The 12,300-nt window shown below is 37.1% G+C and overlaps 1 protein-coding gene across 4 annotated transcripts in view; it reads left to right on the forward strand.

The window, feature by feature from the left end:
- The window catches only part of LOC6053063 (calcium uniporter protein, mitochondrial), a 249,056-nt gene that overhangs the window by 203,570 nt on the left and 33,186 nt on the right, over positions 1-12,300 (forward strand). For all 4 annotated transcript variants that reach the window (XM_038265288.1, XM_038265289.1, XM_038265291.1 and 1 more), the window contains exon 4: positions 2,297-2,525. In XM_038265288.1, coding sequence (XP_038121216.1) covers positions 2,297-2,525 — 229 coding nt within the window. The remainder of the gene's footprint in view (positions 1-2,296; positions 2,526-12,300) is intronic.

The raw sequence follows: 12,300 nt of genomic DNA on the forward strand, positions 1-12,300 counted from the left end.
ACGGTTCATCAACCAAAAAAAGTGCCGATATCGAGACTCGAACCCAAGACCTTTGACATATTGAACCGCGCCTTTGCCGCTTCGGTCACCAAAGTTCGTTGAATATGAGATGGTCATTTGGCAATATAAACCACTCAATGGGATTAACTGTTTCAATAAACAAATGAACACAATTTCGTGGTGGTTCACCCGCGAGAGGTTTATTCTTCCATAGGGACGTGGCGTTACATCGTGCTGCCACCTGGTTTTTTGAGGTGCAAGAGTGGAAAAGTGCTGAGTCATCTTCTAAAAATAGACGGCGTCCTATCTCGCCCAGCAAAATGAAGTCGATAAAGTAGTCGGTTTGATGGAGAAAAAGTGGAAAACGTGGTCTAAAAATAGCGACGCCATCCCCCTATTAAATTTTTGTAGAGCTATTCTCTCGGCTTTCAACTGTGGGTGAAGTAAACCTTCAAAAATCAGTTTTTTGAACGTAACCATTCAGGGTGAGGTCGATTTGGACTCAAGGTTGCTCAAAAAAAAGCTTATTTAAATCTCAAATATCTCGAAAAAGGTCTGGCACTACAAACGCTGAAAAATCTCCGACCGCCAAAACTACATTTCAAGTTTTTATACGACCTTTTCAAAAATAAGGCTAGATTTTTGAAACCAGAACATTATTTTTATCTAAAAGCACAATCATTACCTTTCATTTGCGTCTAAGTGAGCTAAATTCGGTTGAAATTTTTTTTCTAATGTGGTTTTTGCGAAAATCGACGAAAATGACTTTTTTCAGATCACCCTAACTCAGCGTAGGTTACCCTAAGGGCCAAACAAAAAAAAAATACGGGTCTAATTATTTCTTTTAAGAAACCCCCAGTTCAATTTTGAGCCTGATCGGACATTTTTTTATAATGCTGTTTTTGAGGGGGATTGCTGTAAATAAATACTGTCGCAATAATAATTAATTTAAAAACTATTGAAAATTCTTTCTGAAACATAAAACTTCACCAAAACGAATAAAAAAAAAACTATAGACGAGATTGTAAAACAAATAAAAATGGCTTACTCTAGTACTCAAACAGATATTTTTGCAATTTTCAGACAACTTATGTAAATAACACTAAAAAATGAACAATAATAATTCTTAATGACGTATTTCAGACACCGTGGTTGAACATTCTGCAAACGTTCCCTCAAATTTACTGTCACCAAACTGTATTCTGCCTTTTTAGCAGCTCTTTGTTTTTGCTGACTGATGAAACAGACCCTCATAGCTCACTCAGCCCTTAACGCCGTTCTTCTACGGATTGCACGCTGGTGTTGGTACTTGCTGCGTTGCTACTGTCAGCGCTGTGTGTGCCCTCTGTTCCCGTTCCGGTTCCTCTCGACATTTTCAGCCGGTCTCCTGCTCGGAAATCTCATTTTCCCGTTTTTCATCCTTCTTTTTTTCTCTCTCTGCTCCTGCTTGGTACACGTGAATGTTTACTTCTGGCAAACAACAATAAGCTCAAGTATTGGGCCCTCTGCTGGAACGTTTTTGAAGAGTTTGCTATATGTTTGCAATGTTCTCCGAACTTCAAGTTGCTCTTTTTTTGCGTGTTTGTTCGGCCTAGATTTTGTCAAGAGTTTTGTTTTTGTTAAACAGGTTGTTGGGTCCTTGTCTGTTGGACTGTCCCGACTCGAAAACAATGCCTTTTTGTCGATTTCGCTAGAAAGAAACATCAAAGAACTGGCTTTTCCACGTGCAGCCAACCTTAACCTCAGTTGGTTTCCACCCGCAGTCCGGAAGGCCAATTTTGGGCCTGTTAAACAAGCACAAATGTTTCGATTTTCAGCCAATTTATTTTGGGGTTCTAGGCAGCAACGGAATCGGAAATTGAGAAATCAACGATTCAGTAATTTTATTTTGTGTCGTGCTTCCTCAATTTTTACCAGCATTTTCCAGTAGAACTTTGTTGAATATTTTCGTAGATTGATTAGGATAATTTTCCTATTTTTTTCTTTTCTCCTAGTACTTATCATCTGTAATTACATTGTAAAAACTATCTGGAGAAAGAAAACTATCTGGTGAAAGAAAATTGAGAATCGCTGTCTAAAAACCTAGAAGAAAAAATCAAATAACATCGCTCATTATCTCAACCAAAAGAACATCAAAAGTCCAAGAAATGCCTCTTCCCGCAAAAAAAAATGAAATCTTCCACTAAATTGATCACTTTTCGGTGGAATGCATTTCTCTTCCCCCCCTTCACCAAAGCTCGAGCAAATTTCTTAAAAACTTTTCTTTCCCTCCCATCTACCACAATTTTCTTCGCAGACGTGACCGTCCGATACGTGAGGGGCCTGCCGCACATCACCGTCCCACTGCCAAGCCGCAACGAGCGGTGCCAGTTCACGTTACGGCCCGTAACGCACAGCGTCGGCAACTTTCTGGACATGCTGAAGGACGAGGACCGCGGCATCGACCGGGCGGCGGTCCTCAACCGGGACGGCGTCCGGATAGCATCGTCCTGCTCGATCGAAACGCTCATGGAGGACGACTTTTGGTGAGTTTTTACCTTGTTTAATGGTAAATTAATGCTTTTTCAATTGAATTACATTAGAAATAGCATGATTTTCTACAGATTTTTCTAGGCTATGAAAATGAAAAAAACTGACCATCCCTGACATATTTTACCTGCTGCAATGTCCGTTGTCCATCTCGAGTCCAAAATAAAAAAAGAACTTACACACAAACCTGCCAGTCCCCAGTTATGAATAGAACCAGGTCCGTTCGCCTCGGAAAAGGTTTTCCCAAGAAAAAAGCTTTTTATCGACCGCGTGAAACCGTGAAAATGTAGGCTAGCCTCCAACACGGAGATGTTGAAAATAAAGCAAAAATAAGGAACATGAAAAGCTGCGTCCGGTTTACCTTGACTTTTCCTCCCATTCCGGTCGCGACAACGGCGGAACGTGAGTGGAAAACTTTGAGCAACATTACGGGCCTCGAACAGTGGGTTCACTTACAGATCCTGAAAACTCGATTTCAAACCCGAGATGTTCAACAAAGCTGTGAAAATTCCGTTTAATGATAGCTAGATGTTCTAGCCAGAAAGTCATTTTTTATTGCCACAATGGCGTGAAAATAAATCATGAAAAGTAAATAAAAAGATTTATTGACAAGACTTACACAGCAAAAAAGTAGTAATCCTGCTGCGAAGGCCTGGGTGTAAAATAAATTTTGCATTATTTTATAAAATTCTATGTGATATTACACCCTGCCATATGTAGCCCATCCAATCCTCATCGGTATCGTGGACGAACGGGCTAAGGCGCCAGTCATTACTGTTGGTGCTGTGTTTGAATCCCGGCGGTTACGACTATTTTTGTGTTTACAAAAATTTTACATGCAATGTGTAATATTAAGTGTCTTTTTTGACATAGATGATTCGCATGCTTTTTTATGCTATTTTACCATCGGATTTAAAAAAATAAACTTATTTATTTACACCAAAACATTATTAAACTTCATTTATAGTTGATTAAACGAAAACTACGAAGCGATTTTAACCAACTTTTGCAATGGTCAAAATTAATTTTGAAATGATATCTGGAAATTAGTCATCTTTAGGTAAGTCGTGATCGAAACGATTTTCGTTTGTTTTTTTTTTTTTTGTTAAAATCATTGTTTGACACACGGAGTTCGTTCGTGGCCGTCATCGGGAGCAGTTCGTTCTGCTTGGCGTCCGTGTTTTTTGTTAAATTTTTCGCGTTTTTTTTCTCATTTTTGTGGATTGTCCGTGTTCTTTCGATTGACCATGTTCCGAGTATTGTCACGGTGATCGTGTTTTGGTCGGTTATCGGTCGGGGAACCGTGAAAATGCGGGTTTTGCGACGATTTTGTACAAGATTTGCCAATTTTAACGGCGTCGTTTGCTTCGATTTGGAAACGAAAGAGATGAGAAAAATCGAGGGAAAAACTGTAGTTGTGTTCGTGCGCTCTTGCTGGCCTGATAGTGTTCGCGATCGCGTGTGTGGTGTTGGCAGACACGCTCCCGCTTCCAAGAGCGAGAGCGGCTGTGTCATCATTGGAATCATTGCGAGCGGTGATAATGATTGCCTGGAGAGAGAAGCCAACGGGGAGACTGCTGACGGTTAATGCTGTTGGGAGTGACGCGGGAGTCGACAGTGCTGCCGGATTAATGTTTTATATTTTGTTGCAATAATTTATATTTGCTTCCCTATTTCCTCGACATTTTTTTCTTTGCATTGCGATTACTTCGTAAATATTTCTTTCAAAATCAATCAAAGTTCAGAACAAGTTATTTTTTACTTAATGCGATTTATTTCAAGATAAGGTTTAGCTAATTTCTAAAAATATTTAACTGGTCTTTAAATTTACCGCTTACGATCAAGTATTTAATGACTCTTCCTTCGTTTCCCTTCTACTTTTTCTTTTAATTAACATTCTTTTTCAGGAAAAATCAAGGTAATTTGTAAAACTGCAATTGATATATTATCTATATATTTTATTTATCTGAACATAAATAACTACTATATAACACACATGAAACATGACATTGGAGCGTTTGGTACGGTATGTCCACGCATCCTTCCTCCCCTGTAGATTCTGTGAAATGTGATCCGTTCTCAGAATCCTCTCTGCGGTAAACACAACGCAGTAGGGCTGGCCGCTTTAATTTTTGTAATACATTTTCGGGTGTTCTCGGATGTACTACAATTATTAATAATGACAAGAAAAGTGCTTGGGGCGTAATCTAATCACAAGACTTTCCAGCATGCTTTCATCGGACTGGCTGCGTTTGTGTTAGCTTAGATTAGATTAGATTAGATTAAAATCATTGTTTGACACACCAATCCAATCCAGGGTGAGCTCAATTTTTTTCGCAAAACATTTTTTTTGGGTCACCCTAGCATGTCAATGTATTGAGAAATTAAAAGTGAGAGTGTGTGCAACATGGAGTTAAACTTTTTGTGAAGTTGCTGTGAAGATTACCATGGCACTTTGAAAAGTTTAACTCCATGTTGCACGCACACACTCTCATTTTTAATTTCTCGATAAACGTGTCTTGCGAAAACATTTTTGGATCGACTGAATGTCTTTAAAGTTGTAATTACTGAATTGGATATTAGTCTTTTAAAAAATATAAAAGGTAATTCTCTACCAACTCATACGAAATCGGGAAAAGTTGCCCCGACCCCTCTTCGATTTGCGTGAAACTTTGTCCTAAGGGGTAACTTTTGTTCCTGATTACGAATCCGAGGTCCGTTTTTTGATATCTCGTGACGGAGGGGCGGTACGACCCCTTCCATTTTTGAACATGCTTTAAAAGAGGTGTTTTTCAATAATTTTCAGCCTGGAACGGTGATGAGATAGAAATTTGGTGTCAAAGGGACTTTTATGTAAAATTAGACGCACGATTTGATGGCGTACTCAGAATTCCGAAAAAACGTATTTTTTATCGAAAAAAAAACACTAAAAAAGTTTTAAAAATTCTCCCATTTTCCGTTACTCGACTGTAAAATTTTTTGGAACATATCATTTTATGGGAAATTTAATGTACTTTTCGAATCTACATTAACCTAGAAGGGTCATTTTTTCATTTAGAACAAAATTTTTCATTTTAAAATTTCGTGTTTATTCTAACTTTGCAGGGTTATTTTTTAGAGTGCAAAAATATTCTACAAAGTTGTAGAGCAGACAATTACATAAATTTAAATACATAGACATAAGGGATTTGCTTATAAACATCACGAGTTATCGCGATTTTATGAAAAAAAGTTTTGAAAAAGTTACTTTTTGCGTTTCTCTTTGTTTCGTCGTCCGTGTCTGTCGCGGATGACCATGAACGGCCATGATCGATGACGACTAACTTTTTCAAAACTTTTTTTTCGTAAAATCGCAGTAACTCGTGACGTTTTTGAGCAAACCCCTTATGTCTATGTATTTAAATTTATGTAATTGTCTGCTCTACAACTTTGTAGAACATTGATACACTCTAAAAACTAACCCTGCAAAGTTAGAAAAAACACGAAATTTTAAAATGAAAAATTTTGTTCTAAATGAAAAAATTACCCTTTCAATGTAGATGTTCCAAAAATTTTTACAGTCAAGTAATGGAAAATGGGAGAATTTTTAAAACTTTTTTAGTGTTTTTTTCGATGAAAAATACGTTTTTTTCGGAATTCTGAGTACGCCATCAAATCGGGCGTCTAATTTTACATAAAAGTCCCTTTGACACTAAATTTCTATCTCATCACCGTTTCAGGCTGCAAATTATTGAAAAACACCTCTTTTAAAGCATGTTCAAAAATGGAAGGGGTCGTACCGCTCCTCCGTCACGAGATATCAAAAAACGGACCTCGGATTCGTGATCAGGGACAAAAGTTACCCCTTAGGACAAAGTTTCACGAAAATCGAAGAGGGATCGGGGCAACTGCTCTGTGAGTTGGCGGAGAATTACCCAAACCTTGTTTATTTAACTTTTATGAAAAAATTGAAGTTCAACTAGTTTTAATTTTTTTGAATCAAGACTAACATTTCAAAAGGGCGTAATAATGAATGTTTGGCCTTTTTGAAATGTTGGTCTAGATTCCAAAAATTTGAAAATATTTTTTTCGAAAGCATCAAAAAATTTCACGAATGCTTCATATTTTAACAATAAAAATCGAACCATTAGTAGAACCATTAGGTTGTTTGGGTGAGACTTACAAAAAATCATTTTTTCCGTTTTTAAATCTCTGTATGGCAATATCTCAGCAACTAAGAATCGTATCAACAAAGTTCAAAAAAGCAAAATATGGGTCATTCCATCTCAACTGTGCACGAAAAAGTGCAAATTTGAAAATTACCCTCTCTGATCCTGCTCAAATTTGGCTGAGCTGTTGATACTATCAAAACATGCAAGAATCCCGAATTTCATCCAAATCGGACCACCCCCTCCATTTTTGTACCTCCCCAAAAAATCGACTTTTTGGCGATTTTTGGCCAAACCTCCTAGTTTCAAACGGCGATAGCTCAGGAACCACAAATCTCAGAAGGTCGGTCTTAGACTCAATTTTGAAGGAAATTGGACGTAGAATCCATTTCCGTGATCAAAATGTTGATTAATGTATTTTTTCTACCTGTATTGCGCAATTGAGAACTTTAAACGGCCGTATCTCAAAACACCCCAACTTATTTTTTTTATTTGACCTCACCATCGTGTTTCCCGGCCAATTTTACATAAGAATCACCTATCGACAGAAATGAATATGTTTCGTTCCAGAGATATCGAATTTTAAAGTTTTGTGTTTTCGAGATTACCTGCATCAGCTTCATTCGCCGCATCTGCTAGAAGCACACAGGCGGGCTGGTCAATAACTGCTACCTGGTCATTTATTGAAATAATATTTCATCATAAATAATCTTCATCAAATTGAGCAAAAATTAACTGTATAATACTGTAGGAAACTGAAGTTTAATCGCAAATGTTTATCTGCTCAAAAAAATTAATGAAGTGGAGCAAAATAGTGCCATTCAGCAAAAACCCCAAAACCTGCTTTATTATTATTATTATTATAGTTTATTATTGACACTTTACCATAATTCTGATTTATGGTTTAGATTGATCATATTAAATCAATTTTCATATAGTGAGCCAGCTCCATTTCATTAAAATATGATTTTGGGCAAGGTACATTTAATTAAAAAAATCCTTATACGTGAGGACAGCAGCCGTATTGTGTTCCAAGAATCCAAGAATGATAGATGAAAAAAACACTGTTGTTCGGACGGTGTCGAAATCATCGCAACTAAATTTGGAGAATTAGTCGCTTTGCAGCAGATCAAACTTTGTGATTTTCTTACATTTTTCAGTTTTATACATTCCAGAAATCCTTTTCCTACTCTTTGTGATCGTCCTTCACTAGAGTACAACGCATCAACAAATTTTATTCATTTTAATTCATATTTTTACTCAATAATGTATCGTGCACTTATTTTTCAGGTACGATGAGTTTTAAGGAAAATAGGTTTTCTCAAGTTTTTGGATCAACGCGAACATTTTTGATTAGGCCAGTGGCCCAGTGGGCAGGTCAGTGGCGTGAAAGAGGCACGGAGAAGTGAATGAGGGAGTATAGGATCTTGGTGAAAACACTGACTCAGGAGCAGTTGGACGTGCTGTACGAGGAACCGCTGGCATGACGAACGCCATGAAGGCCACGATGGGTTGCGTTCCGGATTTGTTCGCACTACGAATCGGCGCTAGAGGGTTGCTTTAAGGTTTCGCGCGGCAAGCTCCTGCTCGTGGCCAAAGATCCGGACGGGTGAACCCGCGACCAGACGCTTCACTAGGAACGAGGCCAAAGTTGGTTCCGTGGTGCACACGAATCCGACGACCATCGTCAACGCGGAAGAGTTTTACGCCCATCTGGATGTGATGGAGAATGGCACCAAGTTGACCGAGCTGCAGGCCCTGCTGAATGACCTCCGGAACTTGAAGGCGTGCCGTCCCCTGGACCACAAGACTTAGGTGCCTGCTGGCACTGGAGGGAGAGATTGCGACAGTGTCTCTTCTACACTGGAAACTGAACGGTAGGGGATCAAGAAGGTTCCTCCTCAGGTATGCCTTTCCTTTTCAGATGTTTAAACTCAGCAGTTTTCTTAAAGGTGAGTCTGATTATTTTTTGCAATATAGAATGATTACACGTGCACTCAATTGAGCAAAAAAAAAAAAAAAGTTTAGCTTTTTAATTTTATATACTCACCAGATGTTGGTGATCTATGTCATTACTGTTTAATTAATACTATCTAATCTACCAACAGTGAGCGAGTTGTGGCGCTATAACCACGGCATATAGTGTCCAGGGCATTCGTGGAAATACGATGTCCCATCCATGAGGGTCCCGGAGCACCAAAACTTCTTAGCATGGTGCTCCCAACGATTCATTGCCTAAACAAACGGGAACGTGAGCGGGAGATCCCCACGTTTCTTCCTCCCTGTAGATTCAGAACTGTGTTGTTGTTTGATCATTTATGCTCAAATTCAATCCAATTCAACGAATCATCTTTGCGGTAAACTTTACGCAGTTGGCCTGGCCGCTTTAACGTTTACGATGTTTCAATGCAATTTAATTCAATGGGGCACTGCAAATGTTAATAATGACAAGAAGATGCTAGGCGTTAATCAACCTAAGGCATTCTCCAGGATGCCCTCGAAAGACTGGCTGCGATAGGGTTAGATTAGATTAGATTAGATTAGATAATGTATCGTGCACTTATTTTTCAGTGTTACTAACAAGATTAATTCTCGGGTGAGTTTTTAAAAAGCCGTAAGAGCCATTGTGACCTCTGACACTAATTTTCGTTTTTCTAGAAAATGAAACAAAATTTCATTTATTTTAAGTTTGGGGCACTTGAAGGACGTGTAGATGAACAATCTCGAGCATTTTGATATTGGTTTTTCGTAAGTAGGTCGAATACCGATGCAAAAGGACTTTGTTTAACAATGGCTCTTACGGCTTTTTGAAAACTAATCCGAGAATTGCATTTTCCTCTCGCTCCGTCGGAATCCAATTCTGCCCTTTACTGTGTGTCGTCATTGCTCTGTCCAGTGGGTTAACACAGAAATTCACTTCATTAATTTTTTTGAGCAGATAAACATTTGCGATTTAACTTCAGTTTCCTACAGTATTATACAGTTAATTTTTGCTCAATTTGATGAAGATTATTTATGATGAAATATTATTTCAATAAATGGCCAGGTAGCAGTTATTGATCAGCCCGCCTGTGTGCTTCTAGCAGATGCGGCGAATGAAGCTGATGCAGGTAATCTCGAAAACACAAAACTTTAAAATTCGATATCTCTGGAACGAAACATATTCATTTCTGTCGATAGGTGATTCTTATGTAAAATTGGCCGGGAACACGATGGTGAGGTCAAATAAAAAAATAAGTTGGGGTGTTTTGAGATACGGCCGTTTAAAGTTTTCAATTGCGCAATACAGGTAGAAAAAATAAATTAATCAACATTTTGATCACGGAAATGGATTCTACGTCCAATTTCCTTCAAAATTGAGTTTAAGACCGACCTTCTGAGATTTGTGGTTCCTGAGCTATCGCCGTTTGAAACTAGGAGGTTTGGCCAAAAATCGCCAAAAAGTCGATTTTTTGGGGAGGTACAAAAATGGAGGGGGTGGTCCGATTTGGATGAAATTCGGGATTCTTGCATGTTTTGATAGTATCAACAGCTCAGCCAAATTTGAGCAGGATCGGAGAGGGTAATTTTCAAATGCTGTTCCGCTTCAGATGGAATGACCCATAGAGAATTTTCTAAGCTTTTCAAAAAAAAAATTTCCAAAGGTTGGCAAACATGAGCACTAATTTTAAAAAATAAATAATTGCGACTATTTTCAAAAAAATACTTTTAAATGACTATAACTAGAATACGGTGCACTTTATGAAAATTTCACCAAAGTTTTTTTGATAGCAAATTCAATTTTACATCGAAAAATTAAGTTAATTTTTTTGCGATCAGTATTTAGATTTTTTGTAAAAATCAGTATTGATTAATAATAATTCATAACTCGGTAAAAGATTTTTTGTCCGTTCTGAAAATTGCTAAATAGTTGACATTTGATGCCCCCTGAACCTTTCAGGAAATGAAAAAAATAAACATAGTGTTTTTCTGCAAATCAAGTTTCAGTATCAAAAGGTGAAATTAAAAATCTCGAAAAAAATTTATACAATGCATTATTTTTTTTAGTGTTGTCCTAATCCATACCTTCAACTTTGCGGAAGACACCAAATCGATTAAGAAATTCCTTCAAAGATACAGATTTTTGAATTTTCATGTATAATTTTTGTATGGACAGCCGCCATATTTGTTTGGAAAATTGTATGGACAAACTATTCCGACTTTAAATATTTTTTTCTTAAAATTTACATTTATTTTGTTTTCAAAAAAAAACCTTATAAACTTAGTTCATTAAATATAAACATTGATTTCTTTTCCTGAAAACTATATCAGCAACCATATTGACGGTACATTTGACGTAAACATAAAATTTGAACACTTTAAATCTGATTTTAACAAGAAAAGCTATGACTATCAAAGTCAGATTTCAAAATAAGCATTTTTATCGCAACATTTTTTTAAACACTATTGAAAAAACTTTTTTTTTTAAATAGTGTATGCACCTTGTGTGGCCTACCCCAGTACATGTTTTAAAATAATAGCCTTGAGAAAACCTTACCAGTTCAAAAATATTCAAAAAATAAATTTAGATCCTATCCATTTCTCCCAGTTTACGGGACGTATTTTATTTATGTTGCAGGGGAAAATCTAGTTTAAAATTAATTATTATTTTTTTTGCAATTCCGTCGTGAAACTACTCACTTTTCCTGTCATTCTTGAACGACGAAATAGCCTACTTTTCTGTACCAAAAATAACAGAATTGAATAGCAACACTTTTCCAAATAAATGCGGAAAAGTTCTACTTTTCAGCACTCAACTTTTCAACATTTTTTTAATTAAACGATTTATTGACAAAATACATGAAAATTTGACTTAAAATTTCACTCAGTGTGTGTTTTTTGGAATTGCAAAAAATGTTGTATGGAACTCGTTGCAAAAGTTGATTTTTTCAGCACTCTTCGTATTTAACCAACTCGGTGAACCTCGTTGGATAAATGTACGACTCGTGCTGAAAAAATCCTCTTTTTGCAACTTGTTGCATAAACTACTATTTGGATGCAAAATTATATTTGCAAACCGAAAAGGGCTTGAAAAACTTTGTTGAAGCTGGTTGCTCAGACACCAAAAACGAAAGCTATGGGAAAAATTTCTAACCTTTTAAATACAAATATTTTCGAATAATTTATTCAAGCCTTGCACTTCGGAATGTTAAAAAAAGTGTTTCGACCCCGATAAAATAAAATTCATTCACTGACAATTTTTTTCACAAAATATTGGTTAGTATTTGTCACACTTTTCACCGACGAAAGGAAAAAATCAGCATTTTTGGACATTGTTAAGGTAGTTCACTACCTAAGCTTGCTTCCATTTTTTTTTTGCTCTCCTACGTGACATGTATGAAATTTTACTTATTCCATGTCCTTGGGCTTTTACCTCCTTTGGGGTGTCGTTTTTCTTCCGAATGTTTATGTCACTAACAACGAAAAATGAAAAGAAGGAAGTGCGGTGTTGTATGTGTGTGTATTTTTCCTCGGACCGAATAGTAGTTCCTTCTTTCGGGGCCAGGTCTGTGTCTTGCACAAAATACGACAAAATTTATATTTATGTGAACCACGTAAAGGTGGCACACCCTTCTTAGGCACC

The sequence above is a fragment of the Culex quinquefasciatus genome, chromosome 3 (assembly GCF_015732765.1).
Source record: "Culex quinquefasciatus strain JHB chromosome 3, VPISU_Cqui_1.0_pri_paternal, whole genome shotgun sequence".
In the NCBI taxonomy this organism is placed as follows: Eukaryota; Metazoa; Arthropoda; class Insecta; order Diptera; family Culicidae; genus Culex; species Culex quinquefasciatus.